Source organism: Penicillium taxi (assembly GCF_028828555.1).
Source record: "Penicillium taxi strain IBT 34144 chromosome Unknown utg000005l_segment0_segment0, whole genome shotgun sequence".
In the NCBI taxonomy this organism is placed as follows: domain Eukaryota; kingdom Fungi; phylum Ascomycota; class Eurotiomycetes; order Eurotiales; family Aspergillaceae; genus Penicillium; species Penicillium taxi.
In genome coordinates, this window is record NW_026643207.1 from 1,134,826 (window position 1) to 1,154,975 (window position 20,150).

At 47.6% G+C, this 20,150-nt stretch overlaps 7 protein-coding genes across 7 annotated transcripts; 4 read left to right on the forward strand and 3 right to left on the reverse strand.

The window, feature by feature from the left end:
- Window positions 1-153: 153 nt before the first annotated feature.
- N7495_007782 (uncharacterized protein) lies at window positions 154-2,157 on the forward strand (the record flags this gene model as incomplete). Its single annotated transcript, XM_057210433.1, has 6 exons — window positions 154-241; window positions 377-507; window positions 568-685; window positions 736-1,661; window positions 1,713-1,804; window positions 1,854-2,157. The coding sequence occupies 6 exons, from the start codon at window positions 154-156 to the stop codon at window positions 2,155-2,157; spliced, it is 1,659 nt and encodes a 552-aa protein (XP_057059976.1).
- Window positions 2,158-2,193: 36 nt separating this feature from the next.
- N7495_007783 (uncharacterized protein) lies at window positions 2,194-2,517 on the forward strand (the record flags this gene model as incomplete). The annotated part of the gene is made up of 1 exon (XM_057210434.1): window positions 2,194-2,517. One exon carries the CDS (start codon window positions 2,194-2,196, stop codon window positions 2,515-2,517), a length of 324 nt encoding a protein of 107 aa, XP_057059977.1.
- A 204-nt stretch (window positions 2,518-2,721) lies between these two features.
- Window positions 2,722-3,691, reverse strand: N7495_007784 (putative short chain dehydrogenase/reductase; the record flags this gene model as incomplete). The annotated part of the gene is made up of 4 exons (XM_057210435.1): window positions 2,722-2,942; window positions 2,993-3,214; window positions 3,263-3,610; window positions 3,661-3,691. The coding sequence occupies 4 exons, from the start codon at window positions 3,689-3,691 to the stop codon at window positions 2,722-2,724; spliced, it is 822 nt and encodes a 273-aa protein (XP_057059978.1).
- Window positions 3,692-4,514: 823 nt separating this feature from the next.
- On the forward strand, window positions 4,515-6,409 carry N7495_007785 (major facilitator superfamily domain-containing protein; the record flags this gene model as incomplete). Its single annotated transcript, XM_057210436.1, has 6 exons — window positions 4,515-4,785; window positions 4,823-5,215; window positions 5,275-5,423; window positions 5,477-5,888; window positions 5,945-6,299; window positions 6,349-6,409. 6 exons carry the CDS (start codon window positions 4,515-4,517, stop codon window positions 6,407-6,409), a joined length of 1,641 nt encoding a protein of 546 aa, XP_057059979.1.
- A 1,799-nt stretch (window positions 6,410-8,208) lies between these two features.
- On the reverse strand, window positions 8,209-8,844 carry N7495_007786 (PaaI family thioesterase; the record flags this gene model as incomplete). The annotated part of the gene is made up of 1 exon (XM_057210437.1): window positions 8,209-8,844. One exon carries the CDS (start codon window positions 8,842-8,844, stop codon window positions 8,209-8,211), a length of 636 nt encoding a protein of 211 aa, XP_057059980.1.
- A 1,261-nt stretch (window positions 8,845-10,105) lies between these two features.
- On the reverse strand, window positions 10,106-14,542 carry N7495_007787 (uncharacterized protein; the record flags this gene model as incomplete). Its single annotated transcript, XM_057210438.1, has 1 exon — window positions 10,106-14,542. The coding sequence occupies one exon, from the start codon at window positions 14,540-14,542 to the stop codon at window positions 10,106-10,108; it is 4,437 nt and encodes a 1,478-aa protein (XP_057059981.1).
- A 2,568-nt stretch (window positions 14,543-17,110) lies between these two features.
- N7495_007788 (uncharacterized protein) lies at window positions 17,111-18,084 on the forward strand (the record flags this gene model as incomplete). Its single annotated transcript, XM_057210439.1, has 2 exons — window positions 17,111-17,959; window positions 18,058-18,084. 2 exons carry the CDS (start codon window positions 17,111-17,113, stop codon window positions 18,082-18,084), a joined length of 876 nt encoding a protein of 291 aa, XP_057059982.1.
- Window positions 18,085-20,150: the final 2,066 nt, after the last annotated feature.

The following is a 20,150-nucleotide window of genomic DNA, read 5'->3' on the forward strand; positions in this document are numbered from 1 at the left end:
CCCCGGATAGTGGCCGAGCAGTGGATAACGTTGGGCTTGGCAGGCTTTGTAGCCTCGGCTTTGCTGGTAATACCAATACCGACCTTTTTCCCATTTCTCTCTCCCCAGATCATCAAAGAAACTTACCCCGGAATTCCTCCCCGATGGACCAACATGAAGCCCGCCAACAAGCATTTTCGATGTACAGTTTGCCAGCGAGGTTTTACTCGCATTGATCACTTGAAAAGACATCAACTTAGACGTACGTGATCTTCCTTACAGTTTATCTGGTTTAGTCTGCTCATTCTGGACAGATTCGGGACAAAAGCCATACTCCTGTATCTTCTGTAACGACTCATTTGCAAGATGGTAGGGCTCTTATAGATCCATATTAAAGCTCTCGACAAGCATAGCCCTAATACTTACAGTGATAATCTTCGCGATCATTACTCCGACTGCGTCGAGCGTGGGAACCGTCAGATTCCGGAGACAGGCCAGAGAGGCCGGCGGCGACATGCTTGTCAGTCTGTAAGTTGGTATCGAGCTTTAGAATTCAGAGCTTTCATAATAATTATGCTATCTTTAAAGTGCACTTCGATGAAATTGCGCTGCGATGGCAACAGTCCTTGTGAAGCCTGTGTGAAAAGGAACATTCAGTGTAACAATGAACGCACAGCCCGCCAACATACCTCTGTTTTCTATGAAGGTAAGTACTGTGGAAAAGTGTTCTAATAAAAGAGACTCACCAGAATATAGGATCCTCACCAAATAAGCAAGAAATGTATCCACAGGCATCTGATCGCGGATCGATTAAATTTCTCCTGAATGGCGGCACGGAGACCTTTACAGAAGGTTTCCAGCTACCTCCACGAAGCGACCGTCCTCGTGATATGGCATGCTTGAATAATGAAATGGAAGATGTGGTCGGGGCAGGCTTTCCGTTCGACGCTGGAGTTACCCCAGACTATACTCCTGCCTTTATCGATTCCGACCCTGTTTCATTTCAGTTTTTCGAAGACACTTTTCTCGACTTTTTCAATGGACCTTTCGGCGATGGCCAGAAATCTTTGGAAGATCCCTTCGCCGGGCAAATTTATCAGACGGCCATTGCTACGCCGGATTCCAGTATCGGCCTGTCAGCAGATCAAGCAATTTTTGAGCCTGAGCGCCCCTTTGCCATGGCTCTGATCCAAGCAATCTTAGCCAGGGCGTGGACGGTGCCTCTGGACGTCAAATCGCAGGAGGAAATATCCTCCAACCTCAACTATCTTCTTACTACTGCCCGCATACGCAAATTCACCTCGCTATACTTCAAGTATTGGCAACCCAGTTGCTCAATGATCCATTTCGCATCCTTTGATCCAGAATTAGCTTCTTTGTCACTTTTGGCCTCGGTTGTGTTCATGGGAGCAATGTACAGCCCAGATCAAAGAGAGGTTCACATTGCAAAGAGATTACTTGACTTTGCCGAGCTTTTCATATTCTCAAATCATATCTATTCCCCGGAAAGTGAGATTGCAACAATATTTACTGGTGGTTCTACTCCAGATGACAACACGAACGATTGGGTTACTTTCCAAAATTTCCAAGCCGGCTTACTCATATCGGTAGTGCAGTATTGGGCTGGTAGTCGCGCTTCTCAAAATCGTGCGATGGAGAATCGCTTCAGTGAAGTTATCAAGGTCAGTGCTGCAATATTTTTCATGAAGATACTGTATTAACTTTTGATATAGGTCATGCGCCGTTTGGGTCTTGTAAAGTGTCGACACCAATTGGACGAAAAATCCTCAGAAGAACTGTGGATTCAAATAGAGTGTCGAATTCGGTACATATCCCAAACTTCAACATTCTACTGCACTGCTAACCTTTCCCAGTACTGTTGCCACAATCTCGCTCCTAGATTGTGCATTCTTCTTCTATCAAAACTATCCCTGCCGGTTGACATACACCGAAATGGAAAACGATCTTCCAAGCGAAGATGCCCTTTTCCAATCCCCACACCCTTTCTCAGAGCCCTTCTTCCGCTACTCACGAAATCTCACCATATACGACTCATTTCAAAATCTCTTCGATTCATCTGACGGATCTGAAATCAAGACCATGGACTTGACTATTTTGGACATGTTTATTCTCATTCATAGTATGGCATCTTCATCTACCTCGTCTGTTGGTTACTAATGCTTCGCAGTATTTTTCTCTTTTATCAACTCGCACATGTCTCTTGTTGGCCTTCACAAACATAAAGGCTTTGGCTCTAATAATAACAATGGCAAGGGCGTGATTCCTGAAGACTGCCTACTCGGATCAATTCGCTTCGCCCTTGCTCGCTGGCGTGCCCATTGGGTTAAGCTACGCAATCGGGTTTCGAAGGATGAATGGGCTTCTATGGGCTTTTATAAGAATGGATATAACTTCTGGCTGGTCTCGCAACTACTAATCACCAAGAAGGATGCGGTTGACGTGATTATGCAGATGGAAGTCAGGTGCTCGGACAAACTGGAGAAGTTGAATGTGCTATTACTAGATGAGAAGGATTAGAAGAGATGTGTATATATAAAGGATTAATGGGATCTGGTTCTAGATTCAAGGCCATTAAGGTGTTCTATACGTTTCTGATTTTTACACAAACCCCAAGGTCGATATCCTGGATCTGCTTCTTCAATACTTTTGCAAGGTTGGGGGAGCACTTTAGCCGTAGGATGTTCAATGTATAATAGTAAATTCAATATCTATTTGACTACTTCATGCATGTCCTAAATTCCAAAAGGACTGCAAATTCTTGCGCGTGTCCTCATCAACAAAGTCGGGCGGCTCAGCGAAAGTAACATGCTCGCCATGCAATTCTGCAATTTTGCCAGACAAAGATTCATCCTCGATGAACTGCGCGACAGAATTGATCGCAGTAGACATGGGAGTGAGGATCATAGCCTTAAAAAGATCCGCACTAGCCGCAATATTGGTTTCTATTCTAAGTTAGCATACGCCTTCTTTACAATATTCGAGTTTGACAAACCTATGACAGATGGTGCTAATGCATTAATGCGAATCTTCTTGGGAGCCAGATGTTGCTCGAGCGATCGCACAAGATTCACCACGCCTGCCTTTGTAGCACCGTACATGGGTGCAACTGGGAATGGGTATAGACCAGCATTCGAAGCAGTGCAGACGATAAGGCCATTCGAAGTAGATCCACTACCAGCATTCTTGGACATGTAGAAGATCGACAGGCGGACAGCTACATCTCATTAGTAAACAAAGCTTTATCTGTTGAGGCTACACTTACAATAAATAACACCGATAAAGTTGACATTTAGCGTTGCCAGATCCGGCTTGGATGGCTCATCAACATCTTCCTCTGGTAGCAAGTTTCCCCTTTCGCTGATTCCCGCATTTGCAAAAACAACATCGATTCTACCTCGCTCGGTATATACCTTCTTGAAGACAGCCGCTTGGCTTTCCCACGAAGAGACATCGCATTGCTCAAAGGAAATACTTGCCGCTGGGAACTCGGTGCTCAGCAATCCGAGGGTATTAACACTAGTGGCTGGGTTCACATCCAAGATTGTAACGTGTGTTTCGGGCTTAGCAAGGAGGTGTCGTGTTATTCCCAGCCCAATTCCGGAGGCTCCACCTGATTGAAGTTAGCAGATGTTTTTTTCTACTTCATACTTGCGCATATACCAGTAACAACAACACTTGTCTTCTGTGCCATGATGATTTACTTGCTCAATGTATCTAGATAGCTGGTAACCTTTCAATAACATCTTTTAAAAAAGCTTTGTCGCTTAAAATTCCCCTGAGTTTTCCCCACATACGGGCTAGGGGGGATTTCCGGATCATCGTATCCCGTATTGTAAATTGAAAGTTTTCGGGAAACCCGAGGCTCTCGACCTTACCGTATTATACCCCGCATTATCAAGGGACTTCTAACTGCCGGATACGAGGCTTGTAGTCTACATTAGGACTAGTTCGTTAGTCGTGATGTCAGCACACATTAGCGTCTATAAAAATGACAAATTTAAGGGCATTGGGGCCGAAGTTAATGTCTGAACAAGGAAAGAGATTTTCAATATTCCAACAGAAAGGCCGTTTGATTTGCTAAATCTGGATGTATGCATGAATGTAATTTAGGTAGCGAATAGACTATTCCCATGGAAAGTGATGGGATATGAAGAGATATCTTATTTGTCAATGAAGATACCCCGTGGGGAAACACAGAGTGCCCCGGAGTTTCCCCGCTTAACCTCATGGGGCCGGGAAGTTTCCCCATATCCTCGACCCGTGACTGGTCGCCCCCTTTAACTGCATGTGTGGGATTTATACACGCCAATCCTATTCTTCATTAGCCACGCGCCTCCCGTGGGGAAAAAAAGATATATTACCTGCCGATCACCTTGGACAGGGATTCTTAAATCGACTCATAGACAGGATCATCCTACAGAGAGTGTCTTATTCCGCTTATCCCTTCCTATTTTCCAACTCTTACTTTTTTACTTTTTTTGAAATCTGCAAGCTTGCAGCTCAATCTATTCAATATGCCTCTCGGTATTTTGGATGATGATAAGCTAGAGCATATCCCAGGCACAGCACCCCTGAACGGTCTCCATGAAACAGGTCCCTACTCAGGCATTGACCCTGGACTCCTCAAACATGATAGTACTGGAAAAATTGTTCTTGTCCCTCAGCCTTCTGACTCTTTGCGGGACCCTTACAACTGGCCACGAAAGAAGAAGGAGCTTTTCACATTAACCTATGCTTGGGGTTGTGGTTGCGTCGGTGGTAGGTCCATGACCCAGTCACTTACTCGTCAATGAGAAAATCACTAACAACTCACTGTATCTAGCCGTTGGCCCTCTTTTGGGAGGAGCATTCGTCCCCCTTGCCAAAGACTTCGGTGTATCTCTATCGACGTTTATCTCCGGTGTCCAAGGTGGCACTATTGCTAGCGTCGCCGTGGGCAGTCTTTTGTTCAATTCACTTGCTGTGAAGTATGGTAAGCGCCCTATATACTTGGCAACCACTATCGGCTTGATGGTGTCCTCTTTCTGGGCCGCCGAAGCCAATAGCTTCGCATCTTTCGTCGCAGCAAGAGTGTTATGTGGTCTTTGTATGGCACCCTTCGAAGCTCTGATTCCGGCTTCCATCTCCGATATTTGGTTTGTTCATGAGAGAGGATTCCGTATGGCGATATTCAATCTTGGTGTTTTGGGTGGAATTAACTTGGCAGTTCCAATCGGTAAGATAGTCATCACTCCCGGGCCACTTCATACAGCTAATTGACTTTTTTTTAAATAGCTGCTGCCATCATTCAATACTCGAACTATCGCATTGCAATGCACTCCATGGGTGGTGCATTTACCTTGATGCTGATCCTCGTCTTTTTCTTCATGCCTGAAACCGCATACAAGAGAGAAGCATTGAACATCGATACTGGAGAAGCTACTGTATGTACCTGCTACTCTATATTATGGATTCCGCCCAAACTAATTCACCCTAGGTTGCTGTCGAAGGAAAAGGAACACTGGAGCAGCTCGAGATTGCGCCGACAAATGAAGAACAACAAGTATTGGCCAACCGGCCTACACCATGGATCGAAGAGATGCTTCCTTACAGTGGATATATTAATCATGTATCTTTCTGGAATACTCTTATTCGGCCATTCTACCTACTGGCCTCACCAGTTGTTCTTTGGGCAACCCTGCTCTTCACCTGCTGTATCTCCTGGCTAGTCGGCATTTCCCTCACCCTCTCCCAGATCTTCTCCGCACCGCCCTATAACTTTTCTGTTGTGAGTGTCGGAGCAACTAATCTGTCATCATTCGTCGCCTCTTGCCTGGGAACCGTTATTGCGAGTCCCCTTATTGATGGTCTAGTTACCAAGCTGTCTAAGGTGAACGGTGGCGTTTTCGGTAAGACCATTCACAAATCACCCTGCTAAACTAAACACATGCTGACCTTCTTCAAGAACCTGAGTTCCGTTTGCCAGTCATGATCTCATACCTGCTCTTCACAGCATCGGGTTTCTTCGCCTGGGGTCAATCCGCATTCAAGCAAGATCCTTGGCCAATTCCCGTGATTGTCTGCCTGGGAATGATCAACTTCGGAGTGCAGCTCGGTACAACCGGTGTGGTCACCTATGTGGTTGACTGTCACCGTGAGAAAGCCGGTGAGGCATTCGCAACGATGAGCTTCATTAAGAACATGTTTGCCTTTGGTCTCTCGTTTTATATCAATGATTGGATCGATACGCAGGGTGTTCGTAACTGCTTCTTCACTATTGGTGGAATCACCATGTTTTGCGCACTTACCACTATTCCTATGTGAGTTTTCCTCTAACACGATGCTTTAACTGTTGCTAATTATTCAAAGGTACATCTACGGCAAGAAGGCTAGAAGCTGGGTTTACCGACATGGATTTACTGATAATTGATTGATGAATAACGTCTTAGCTAAAACGGTCTTGTTACCTAGACTGTGCGAAATATACATGTTTTTAGTTGAATTTTCTTATACAAAGAAACTGAATACAACTAGATTGGAGGGAATTATCTTAATTTGAGGTCGTGATACATCCATTTTTAGAGTATTCTAGATTGCTTTTCTTGTCTTGAAGAATGGCCACTACAGCCTTAACACCATTTTTCCAACATCGGACTTCGTAAGATCTATTAACACTGGTAACACTATTCTGGATATATTCAGATGAATATCCGTCTTTGACAGACTAGTCTGTCTAGCAGCATTCGCTTCTGGCTCTCCTCCCATCTAGCCACAGACTGAGCAAGTGATGCCCAGCACCCTCGCTTCCATCAATTCCAACCCCAGCCCTCTCCATCATTGTTTCTGAAATTCCAGCATTGCAAGGGCGCTCTTCTCAACAAATACGAAAAGTTTTGGTGGACGAAGATGTTTCACCATCTTCCATACCACAACTGATTCGGATCGATAGTGTAGTGGTCTTGATCAAGATGGTCCTATCATATCCAGGTGGAAAAGGGGACCTGGCTTTGTCCCTTCTATATCCTCTCCCGTGGTAATGCGTCCTTCGATATTAGGCCAAACATCCAGCATAACTTCTTGATATTTGGAAGTTGTCAAAGCAACCGGCTTATCGTCATCTTCTGTCTTTGATTTCCCCGTGGCAGAAGAAAGAGCAGTTTCCATGCTGAGCTTACCTTTATAAAACGCGCGGATCCCATGTCTTGAATCATCTGCGTGCAGATGATTCAAGCACTGTTTATAACAAAACGCTCATTCAAACCAACCAATCGAAAAATCAATTAAGTGAATTTCAAGGCTTCATCACTACAATCCATTTAGATCTGATCTGTCTACTGTTAGTCAGTGCATCTGCAGCTGCGGATCAGGATCTTCCACGAGTGCATCAGATGGCAACAAGTTTGTAAAAATGAGTGAATATTTATCTATACTAAGTAACTGAAGCCACCATGCAAATCATTGGAATCGTAGGCTGGTTATAGGGATGTCTGAAGCATCTTTCCGGGCATCTATATCCCATCGATGTGGCGATCTAGCCAGACTTAATTTTAGCCCGCTCAAAGTGACCCTGGATTTCTTAAATTTTAGGAAGCCACCAATAGGGCCCGCGCCCTTCGGACACACAATTTGTAAGTGCATATTATGTATGGACGTTGCATAGAAATCGGTTTCAAAGCACACAGTACACGGTGCACCTCGCTGTCTAGGTAGAGATAAGCTAAGTACGAGTTCAATTGATAATTAGAGATTTTAGTCACTATATCTACGGGACATCAATTGATTGGTAGCTCTGTATAACATAAACTTTGGTAGTGCATTCAATGAAATCCTTAGAAGCACCTGGATACCTAGGCACCTGAGCTAGGTATTGAAAAACATGAATGCAAAGCAAAACCCGATATCATCAAAATGGGTCACGATGTACAATTAAGTATGAGATAAGGAAGATGAAGGCAAAAAGGAAAGAACGAATAACGGAGTTCCAAGAAGGCTAATTCATTTTAAGGTCTAGACATCTAGGTAATTTATCGTAATAGGACTTCCAAAGTCTAAGTAACTCTACTCCAGGATCACACAAGATGTCAAAACTCCAGCAATCCATGACATGTCACAAAACTGACCACATTGAATACCACCTGAGCATAAGGGTTTGTGGAGACAACTTATAGGTACATATCACAGCCCTAAATCGCATGATATACGCCTCCTAAGCCCTAATAAGGGTCAGCTCTATGTTTCATGGTATTTCCACTCATGACTATCCAATCTTGGCGCCAGACTTACTGCGGATTCTCTCGGCTCTATGAAAAGCGCATGACCCTCCACAAGCAAGGTTGACGGCAGGCCATCGACCTCAAGTGTTTCAATCCGCCCCTCCAGCCAAGCCTTCCGACCCTCGAACTTCACAACCTCCGAGGTTAAAGCGATGTAGGAATTGGCATATGTCGGATTTCGATAATTGACGCTCAATCTGGCTGTGACCCCAACTCTTGTAGCAAAAGGATGAGTGCAGCACCACGCGAAACTCTCATCGAGCAATGTTGCGAGAAGGCCTCCGTGGACGATACCCGGATGGCTACAAACATTGCCACCGAGATGCATAATCATCACGCATCTTTTGTTTTGTTTATCTTTGAATATAAATGGTGGCACGCTTATCTTCTGGTGGCCTGCTAGTGTTCCGGCCAAAAGACTCTCCCCTCTCAGGACATCTGGAGCATCCAGGTGTGGTCTTGATTCGGTGAGTAGAGGATTTTCTCGTAAAGCGGCTGTCAGAGGATGATTTTGAATAATTCTATCGATAGTGTTGATTGGATGTAATGGCGGATGGCGAGGGGCTTGTTGTATAGTTGATACAGTAGACATTGTAAGATTTAATGATGGTTCTGAGGATTGAGAAAAAGAAATTAGAACAGCCATTCCGCTGAAATATACTGATTGAAATAGAAAAGAGCAGTCTATTTAATTTCACTATATCAAGTTGAAAATTCACTCGAAGCATGTATGTGCTGTGATTTTCGTAATATCCAATTTCACTTGTGAGGTTTATTGATTCGCCATCAGCCTTGAAAGGTTGCATGCATACAGTCAGTAGATATCTGGATGAGCTCAAACGATCAAAAGATAGTCTCTCCGCGAGGCTCGGAAGTACCGATCAAGCGATTTTAACGTTAATCGTTCAATATAGCGAAGCTGCCATCCCTCTGTCATGGGTGATTGGGGCATTCCGAATTTTCTCATTGATATTAATTCAACCGATGATCATTCTTTCTGCCATCAATCGATGTAATGCATACATTAGAATGCACTCAAACATCTTTGTACTACCTATATGTCCCGATATAAAAATTGATGCTGTGAGGCATGTATGTAGACCAAATAAGGCATGTAGATCAATACCTAAAAGACTCTTGTACTGATTGGGGCATCCAATCATCTGCTAGAATGAATCAGTGTGTTTCCAGCAACCTATCAATCAAATTCTAGCGGACTCCTTACCCACATATGTAGATTATGAATAATTCTTCAGTTGTTCGCATCTTGGACTGTCGAGGTCCAAGAAACATTCCAATATTAGACATTGATATCGTTGAACCTCGATTCTGCATGTTTAGTCTGTTATTGCATTTGGCGGTCTGACGGGTTCTGATATCACTGGCCTATTCCTACCTAGTTTGGTATATTCGGGACAATTCGATCACATGGGCATGGTTTTTCGAAGTCGTTTTGCCAATTATAATGCATGGCCTTCTATTTTGGACAGCCGAGAAAATTCCGAGCTTACCAGGCTTTCTCTATACGATTTAGTTCCCGATCTACACTCTCAACATACAGGATGGATCGAAATCAGTTTCATCACTTTGCTCTCATATAATGTTTCTCGAGAAATTACTCGTAATACTTGTACCGAAAAAACCGAAAGCCAAACTCTTATCTTGCTCGTTTGACGACTTGCATTTATGCGTGCTCTATCTATCTTTTAACAACAATTCCACTTAATTTGTAGGTTGATAACTTTTGCACAATTAGTACTGTACTATGTCAAAGCATGGTTTCAATGTGTTTCAAAACATAACAATTTAAAGCTGAAAATAATCAACCTATGATATTCAACTATTCAGCTTGTTTAGCCATTCAAATCTGAGGTCTCCATTTCCCACTCAAGTAGTGTCTCAGAACTAGATAAAGTCTTTGGATGGTCCGGACCGAGTATTTGTTTCTGCTTAGCTGCGCAGTTTCGTAGCAAAATGATGGCTTCGGCAATGTGACCTGAAACTTTCAGGGTAAAAGCGAGATTGGCCATGCTCGTCAGTGTGGAGGGATGGTCCGCCCCGAGCTTCGTCTTGCTTATCTCTAACACCTGCACCTCAAGCTGCTCGGCATCCTCCCATCGGCCCTGAATTTGATACGTCGTCGCCAGATTGGCCATGCTCGTCAGTGTGTCGGGATGATCCGCCCCGAGCTTCGTCTTGCGAGTCTCTAACACCTGCACCTCGAGCTGCACGACCTCCTCCCATCGGCCCTGGTCCGCGTACGTCCTCGCCAGATTGGCCATGCTCGTCAGTGTGTCGGGATGATCCGCCCCGAGCTTCGTCTTGCGAGTCTCTAACACCTGCACCTCGAGCTGCGCGGCCTCCTCCCATCGACCCTGGTCCGCGTACGTCCTCGCCAGATTGGCCATGCTCGTCAGTGTGGAGGGATGATCCGCCCCGAGCTTCGTCTTGCGAGTCTCTAACACCTGCACCTCGAGCTGCGCGGCCTCCTCCCATCGACCCTGGTCCGCGTACGTCCTCGCCAGATTGGCCATGCTCGTCAGTGTGTCGGGATGATCCGCCCCGAGCTTCGTCTTGCGAGTCTCTAACACCTGCACCTCGAGCTGCGCGGCCTCCTCCCATCGACCCTGGTCCCAGTATGTCGACGCCAGATTGCCCATGCTCGTCAGTGTGGAGGGATGATCCGCCCCGAGCTTCGTCTTGCGAGTCTCTAACACCTGCACCTCGAGCTGCGCGGCCTCCTCCCATCGACCCTGGTCCGCGTATGTCGACGCCAGATTGGCCATGCTCGTCAGTGTGGAGGGATGATCCGCCCCGAGCTTCGTCTTGCGAGTCTCTAACACCTGCACCTTAAGCTGCTCGGCATCCTCCCATCGGCCCTGAATTTGATACGTCGACGCCAGGTTGCTCATGCTCGTCAGTGTGTCGGGATGATCCGCCCCGAGCTTCGTCTTGCGAGTCTCTAACACCTGCACCTCGAGCTGCGCGGCCTCCTCCCATCGACCCTGGTCCCAGTATGTCGACGCCAGATTGCCCATGCTCGTCAGTGTGGAGGGATGATCCGCCCCGAGCTTCGTCTTGCGAGTCTCTAACACCTGCACCTCGAGCTGCGCGGCCTCCTCCCATCGACCCTGGTCCGCGTATGTCGACGCCAGATTGGCCATGCTCGTCAGTGTGGAGGGATGATCCGCCCCGAGCTTCGTCTTGCGAGTCTCTAACACCTGCACCTCGAGCTGCGCGGCCTCCTCCCATCGACCCTGGTCCGCGTACGTCCTCGCCAGATTGGCCATGCTCGTCAGTGTGTCGGGATGATCCGCCCCGAGCTTCGTCTTGCGAGTCTCTAACACCTGCACCTCGAGCTGCGCGGCCTCCTCCCATCGACCCTGGTCCGCGTACGTCCTCGCCAGATTGGCCATGCTCGTCAGTGTGTCGGGATGATCCGCCCCGAGCTTCGTCTTGCGAGTCTCTAACACCTGCACCTCGAGCTGCGCGGCCTCCTCCCATCGACCCTGGTCCCAGTATGTCGACGCCAGATTGCCCATGCTCGTCAGTGTGGAGGGATGATCCGCCCCGAGCTTCGTCTTGCGAGTCTCTAACACCTGCACCTTAAGCTGCTCGGCATCCTCCCATCGGCCCTGAATTTGATACGTCGACGCCAGGTTGCTCATGCTCGTCAGTGTGTCGGGATGATCCGCCCCGAGCTTCGTCTTGCGAGTCTCTAACACCTGCACCTTAAGCTGCTCGGCATCCTCCCATCGGCCCTGAATTTGATACGTCCTCGCCAGATTGGCCATGCTCGTCAGTGTGGAGGGATGATCCGCCCCGAGCTTCGTCTTGCGAGTCTCTAACACCTGCACCTCGAGCTGCGCGGCCTCCTCCCATCGACCCTGGTCCGCGTACGTCCTCGCCAGATTGGCCATGCTCGTCAGTGTGGAGGGATGATCCGCCCCGAGCTTCGTCTTGCGAGTCTCTAACACCTGCACCTCGAGCTGCGCGGCCTCCTCCCATCGACCCTGGTCCGCGTACGTCCTCGCCAGATTGGCCATGCTCGTCAGTGTGGAGGGATGATCCGCCCCGAGCTTCGTCTTGCTTATCTCTAACACCTGCACCTCGAGCTGCGCGGCCTCCTCCCATCGACCCTGGTCCGCGTACGTCCTCGCCAGATTGGCCATGCTCGTCAGTGTGTCGGGATGATCCGCCCCGAGCTTCGTCTTGCGAGTCTCTAACACCTGCACCTCGAGCTGCGCGGCCTCCTCCCATCGACCCTGGTCCCAGTATGTCGACGCCAGATTGCCCATGCTCGTCAGTGTGGAGGGATGATCCGCCCCGAGCTTCGTCTTGCGAGTCTCTAACACCTGCACCTCGAGCTGCGCGGCCTCCTCCCATCGACCCTGGTCCGCGTATGTCGACGCCAGATTGGCCATGCTCGTCAGTGTGGAGGGATGATCCGCCCCGAGCTTCGTCTTGCGAGTCTCTAACACCTGCACCTTAAGCTGCTCGGCATCCTCCCATCGGCCCTGAATTTGATACGTCGACGCCAGGTTGCTCATGCTCGTCAGTGTGTCGGGATGATCCGCCCCGAGCTTCGTCTTGCGAGTCTCTAACACCTGCACCTCGAGCTGCGCGGCCTCCTCCCATCGACCCTGGTCCGCGTATGTCGACGCCAGATTGGCCATGCTCGTCAGTGTGGAGGGATGATCCGCCCCGAGCTTCGTCTTGCGAGTCTCTAACACCTGCACCTCGAGCTGCTCGGCCTCCTCCCATCGACCCTGGTCCGCGTATGTCGACGCCAGATTGGCCATGCTCGTCAGTGTGGAGGGATGATCCGCCCCGAGCTTCGTCTTGCGAGTCTCTAACACCTGCACCTCGAGCTGCTCGGCCTCCCCCCACCGGCCCTCAAGCTGAAATGCTGTTGCTAGCATACTTAAACTAGCAAGGACATCTTCATTCTCAGTATCAAATAATCTCACTCTTTGATCTCTCGATTTTGATGCCATTTCTCTTGTATCTGTGATATTACCCATTTCTAACGCATACCATGCCCCCCTATAAAGTAATGTAGCCCATTTTTGCTGGTATATAGTTGATGATGGCCGTTGTGATATTGCGGATTTAACATGAGGGAAAAACGCCCTACACTTCTCCCAGTTCTCATACTCCCCAGTAGGAAACTCTTGGTAAAGGGTGTTAATAAATTTATCTCTCCATTGGTCTCTTTGTCCATGAGATTTTAACCATGCGTATGTAGTCAGTTGCACCAACCGATGCATTGTGAAGAAAGTATTCTTCTCACTAGGAAATATAAAAGAATAATCCCTAAGTGTCATAATATCATCCTCGAAATCGGGCCCTATATCAGAATCAGATGTCTCTCCGTCACTAGAGTCGTCACTAGAGTTGTTTGAAACGTCTGAGCTTAGTGTGTATTTAGACCGAGATTGATACCGAATAAGATCTTCTGGTATTCCTTGCCGATCGAAAAAACTCATGAAAGAAAGCAGCTCTACTGCAGATGGCTTTGTTTGGTGTATATAATCGAAGGATAATTGCCATGTCACCAGGATTGAATTCTTTGCTTCCCAGTCCCGGTGGAGGTAACTCGCCTCTTTCTTAAGAAGCTTGATCGCTTCACGGTCACTCGCTTGAAAATCTCTGAGGTACTGTGACACTGAATAGCGAGGCGCCCGATTCCGAATAAAGCTGGCTGCCTGTATGATTGCTAGAGGCATATACTCGAGTACGTCCACTAACTGTCGATTCTCCTGGCTTTGACTATCTCGGCTCTCTCGGTTCTCTCCTGAGTCATCAAGCTTTATTTGGAGAAGATTTAGCGCCTCAGACCTTTCCATGGGTTGGACCTTAATCAGGTCCTTGTGATTGACCATTTTCAACGCTACTTCTCTCGCCCGGCTTGTGATGATAATCGACCCATTTCGACTTCTTGGGACATATTCTAACAGTGGCTTTGTTGCGGACCTCGTCGGGTCTTTGGTCAGATCTTCCTGGCCTACCACTGGAATCGAGCAAAGGAACTTGTTGTCATCGATATTATCAAGGATGCAGACCCATTTCCCTCTCTTCTCATCTCGGAACCAGTTCTCGACCAGTTTAAAAATATTATTTTTAGGATCCTGGCGACCCGGGATTTTGACCTGGTCCGCAATGTCCCGGAAACTTTGCTCGAACCGGGCTTCGTTGCTTGCGTGCACCCAGAAGACCCATGTTGCCGGCGATTCAGATCGGACTTGATAGGAGTATTCGATTACGAGTTGCGATTTTCTATAAATCATAAGTAAGTGATCAGCCACAGCAGAACCGATCTATACCTACCCAACACCACCAAGACCAATCAGCGCAATTCTCGACCCCGGAACTGAGTTCTTCTCACGGATCTGATCAAGGAGAGCATCACGGCTAACAAAATCTGGATCACGCGGGAATGGGACTGTTGATAGTGGGCTGGGTGGAGTTTCCGGTCGCTCTAGACAGTTATTAGTCAATCACCTTAACTTTATTCCATTCTAACTTACCCGGAAGTATATGAATTTCCGCGTTGATCGAGCCACGGTTTTCTCCAATCTGAATCCCACGATTATTACCGTGAAATGATGTTGATGCCATAATCAAATGAACCTGCCTGGCTTGCAGCTTTCATGAGAAGGACTGTTACCTGTCAGCTGAAGGAGGGGTCGTCACGTTCACTACCAGGCGACTCCGCAACGCTAAAACATAGAAGCGGATTGGCGGACAGGCCACATGGTTCAGGTTACAGTTGAGCTGACAGGAGAAAAAAGTTCAGCTGACAGGTTTTTTTGCCACGACCCTAATCCGGTTAGACCTCAGCTGACAGTGACTAACTAGAATAGGATGCTTTTTTTTGCTTTTTTCTCTATTTACAATACATAACAGTAATTTATTATTAAAAACGGGAGTTTCTGCCATAGATAGCTGGTTATTTATATGAAATAGCTTGTCACGGGGCGGGCAGGTGAATAGAATTATACTAGAACTGGACAGACAGTATTGCATTGACTGACAGGCTAAGACGAAGACGTAGCTTGAAGAGCTACATTCAGACAAGGTTCTGAGTTTACATGAGGTTGCGGGTCACGTGGCCCGCACTATCTAATCAATCAGTAGTCGTCTGAGCTAGCACCGTGACAGTATCCCCCTCCTTAGAGCCGAGCTCTGTAGAGGCGTAGACAGGACCTGGCTTAGACGGGTAGCGGAGGTAGAAGTTCTTCACTAACTGTCCACAATTTTCTAGGTGAGCAGCAGGCTCTTCAGTTAGGTCATCGTAACCGGTCCACTTAACCACGTATTTTAGACATGGTGTTCCCCGGCGACCACGTTTCTCCCAGCGGGAGTCTAGGATCTCCTCTACCTCCCACTCGTCGATTCCGTCGACTTCGACAGGTGGGGCAGGTTCTTGTTGCTGCGCGGGAAGCGGGTTGTCGTCGGCAGGGCGTAATAAGGAGACGTTAAATACTAGGTGGATCATCATTCCAGGGGGAAGCTGTAAACGGCAGGCGTACGGGCTTAGAACTTCGGTGATTTCGAAGGGGCCTAAGTTCTTCCAGTCTAATTTCTTCTAGGGGCGACGGGTCTTGATGTTCTGGGCGTCTAACTAGACTTTCTGTCCTTTAGTAAACGTTCGGGCAGGCTGGCGGTGATGGTTGGCGAATTCTTCGTGGCGAGCTTAGGCGGCCAGGATCTGGGCTTATACAAAGTTCGTGATCTCCTCCATATGAGCCGCGAACCTCTCTGCATCGCGGGCGGCGGGGTGATTACTCAGGCGGACAGGCTCGAATCCAACGACTGGGTGTTAGCCGTAATTAGCAAAGAACAGGGTGACGCCAGTCGACTCGCTTTGTATGGAGTTAGAGGCGAATTCGGCTAGCGGAAGCCAGTTAGCCCAGTCGTCCTATAGGTAGTTTATATAGGCTCGGAGGTACTGTTCCAGGATAGCATTAGCTCGCTCGGTCTGTCCATCTGTTTCCGGGTGAAAGGCAGTGGATAGTAGGCTCTTAGTCTTTAGGTGGGTCGTCAGGTGTTTCCAGAACTGGCTTATAAACTAGGGGCCTCTATCAGATACAATTATACAAGGGAGTCCATATAGCTTCTAGACGTGTTTCAAGAACAGGCAGGCGAGGTCTTCAGCGTTACAGGTCCCGTGGCAGGCCAGGAAGTGTTTCATTTTAGTCAAGCGGCAGACTACTACCAAGATTGCGTCAAATCCTTGGCTCTCGGGCAGGTGTGTGATAAAGTCTATTGACAGATCTAGCCAGGCGCGGGCAGGGATCGGGAGTGGTCGTAAGACTCCTTGACAGGCTTCTCGGGACGGGGTAATTCTGCGACAGGTATGACAGTTTTTGGTCCATTGCTCGACATAACGGTAGAGGTTCGGCCAGTAGTACTCGCGAGATATAAGCTCGTACATCTTTATGCGACCTGGGTGTCCTGTTGCTGGGTTGTCATGGCAGAGTCGGGCTAGTTCAGCTTTAAGGTCGTCGTTGTCTGGGACATAAATACGTCCTTGGTATAGCAGGTTGTTCCCATCTCTCACGTAGTGCGCGAGCGTGATATCTGGGTGCCGGGTGTAACAGGCTGGTGCCTGCTTTAGCATTCATGCCTGTGCCACTCATGCTCGTCACGTGCCACCCGCACCCGCATCCCTTATATTGCCACATGTCCATAGCTAGTCTCTCTCTCTTCTCTTCAAGCTTAATAAAGATAGTTTGTCGGCATCACTAGTTCTGCATTCAAGATTAGTATTAGCCCTTCACATTTATTAAGCTTCCTTTTCGATTCGGTTCCGGTTCTTTTTCGAGAAGTACACGAACCGCCAGTTTTCCACGATGGACCAGACCAACCTTTTAGCTCTTGTGCAGCAGATGCAGCAGCAGCTTTCAGACCAGCAAAACCAGTTATTAGCGATCGCTTCGCAACAGAACCAGAACCAGCATTACCATCTTCCTGACCCACCCCGATTTGACGGCAAGCCCTTCACACTACGTACATGGCTCCCAGCAATACAAGCCAAGTTAGAGGCCGATGGCCTTACAGGACGACAAGCATTCAACTATATCTATAATCGCCTAGAACCACCTCAACAAGCATCAGTGTTACATCTTCAAGATAAAGCCAACCCCGATCAGATCTTCCAGTACTTTCAGCGTCTATGCTATAACCCCCGCGAGAAACAAGAGAATATTCTTCGATTCGCCAATATCCGGCAGAGAGATGATGAAAGTCTTATCGCCTATCTAGCTAGATTTGAACGCCTTTCGCATGAAGCAAGTATAGGTCTCGTGGACCAGGCGCTTTTCGCGATAACCACACTTCACCGTGGACTCCGTCGCCCTCTTCGCGAGACCCTCGAACAAGTTAGCGATTCGCTATTTAGCCTTTCGTATGAAGCTTATATCGAGTTTTTACAACGATACGACCGTCGCCAGCCAAGATTCCAGACCCAGCCAGAACCCAGAAATCAGCCAAATTTCCAGAAGAAACCCCAGAACCAGTCCCAGAACCAGTCCCAGAACCAGCCTACCTCTAGTCAATTCATAAACCAACTCGAACCAATGGACTTATCAGTCAACACTACTAAGACCCGCCCGATTTCACCAAGCAACCAAGTAAGGATAAGAACAGCTCAGATCCAACCATACATCGTCCCCGAGAGACAGGCCCAAGAACGTGCCCAAGTACGCCACGATACGCAACAGTTCCTAGGTCTATGTTATTATTGCGGTTCCGAAACACATTATATAAAGGATTGCCATTTAACTAGCCCACGATCCAGCCGTTCACCAACCCCAACCCGCTCTAGAACTCCAGCTTACATCGCCTCCGACGACGACGACCCATAGGAGGGGGCTATTGTAACAGGCTGGTGCCTGCTTTAGCATTCATGCCTGTGCCACTCATGCTCGTCACGTGCCACCCGCACCCGCATCCCTTATATTGCCACATGTCCATAGCTAGTCTCTCTCTCTTCTCTTCAAGCTTAATAAAGACAGTTTGTCGGCATCACTAGTTCTGCATTCAAGATTAGTATTAGCCCTTCACACCGGGTTTTCTTTTCGTCCAGGGCGCTTAGGATTGACTATAATATCTGGTCTCTTTATAGGGTAGACTTGTATGCTTCCTTCATAGCGACTGGTAGTTCTAGCTGTAGTTTGTCTGCGAAGCGTATACTTCTTACTGTTTCTGTATCAGGTGGAGGTGGGTTAGGTTCTAGGCCTATCAGGGCGTCTAGTTTTAGGGTTAGAGGGGAGTCAGGCAGTGGTGAGGCAGGCGGGGTCAGTATTCCTAGTTCTCCTTGGATCTGGCTGTCCAGGTTTTTGCGCTTCAGGATTATATAACTCTGGTGCTTTAGTCGTTCATCCCCTTCCTTAGGTAGATCTTCTGACCTCCTGGTCAGTGCATCAGGCTTCGCGCCCTATTTACCTAGGTGGTAGATAATCGTAAAATTGAAACAGGACAGGAACTCAGACCAGCGGGCTTGTCGGCGGTTTAGTAACTTAGTGCTTATGAAGTGTTCTAGGTTTCGGTGGTCTATGATAACCTTGATCGGGGAGGTCGTGCCCTCAAGTTTAGGGCGCCATTCTTCGAAACAGCGTACAATAGCCATAAGTTCCTTATCATAGATTTCGTAATTACACTTAGCTACTAAGTGCTTCTTAGAGAAGAATGCAACGGGATGTAGTATTCCTTTTTCGTCGTACTGGGAAATAACGCCTGTAGATACATAATCAGACGCGTCGGTTTCCAGGATCATATCTTTAGTCTAGTCTAGATATATGCATAGGTTGGGTATGGGTCAAAATTCATACCTATACCTAACCTATCAGGGGTAAGGTAAACCCATACCTATACCTAACCTAACCCACGTGGGTATGGGTTAGGTATGGGTCCTATATAGGTATTTTTGATGCCTTAATGCCTGATTTTCGCCTCAACCTAAACTAAATTAGGGTAATTAGTGCCTTAGTGCCTAATTTTTGCCTCAATCTAGTACTAACTAGGTGATAAATATCATGTGAAATAAAAGTCTTAGCAAAAAGATGGGTTTATGGGCTAGGTGTGGGTTTTACTTTAAACCTATACCCAACCTATATGGGTTTTGGGTGTAACAGGTTGAATCCTGGTGAACTATCACGTGGTTGTACCACGTGACCCACCAACCACATACCTCACGATTCCACCCCGAATTGTTCACGTTCTTCAAGGATTTTGTAAATAGCATGTGCCTAGCTAGTTCTGAATTCAAGATTAGCTTTAGCCCTTCACATACAAAATCCTTCCTCTAACGAGAGTAAAACCCACGACCGACGATAAGAAAAGCGCTCTCAGAAAGTATCTGATCGAGCCACATACAATAGACGAACGAATCGCTCTCGGAAAGAATCCGATCGAGCATACCAACGAATACGAAAAGCTCTTAGAAAGTATCTAATTGAGCGTCCTACGAATACGAAATCGCTCTTAGAAAGTATCTAGTTGAGCATCCGACAAACGAATTGAAGACGGAAAGCATCCGATTCAAACACGAGAAGAAAACGAATATCTTTATCATCATGACTGCAAGCGAACCGTCGAGCCCACCCGAGTGGGCCAGGACGTTGATGCAGCACATCAGTCAGACAAGTATTAGTACCGATGAGAGAATTAGAAGACTCGAAGAATTAGTGGTTCGGTCCCAGGAGCGAGCCGCTCCCGAACCACCCACGGAACCATAAGGGATACCAATCGAATCAACCAGCGATAATAACCAGATTCGACGACCTCGCCCTCGTCTCCCCGACCCCGCGATGTATGCAGGAAACATCTCTGATTGGCCAACCTGGAGAATCTCGATAGAGAACAAATTGCTAGTAGACGGAGCTGCCATCG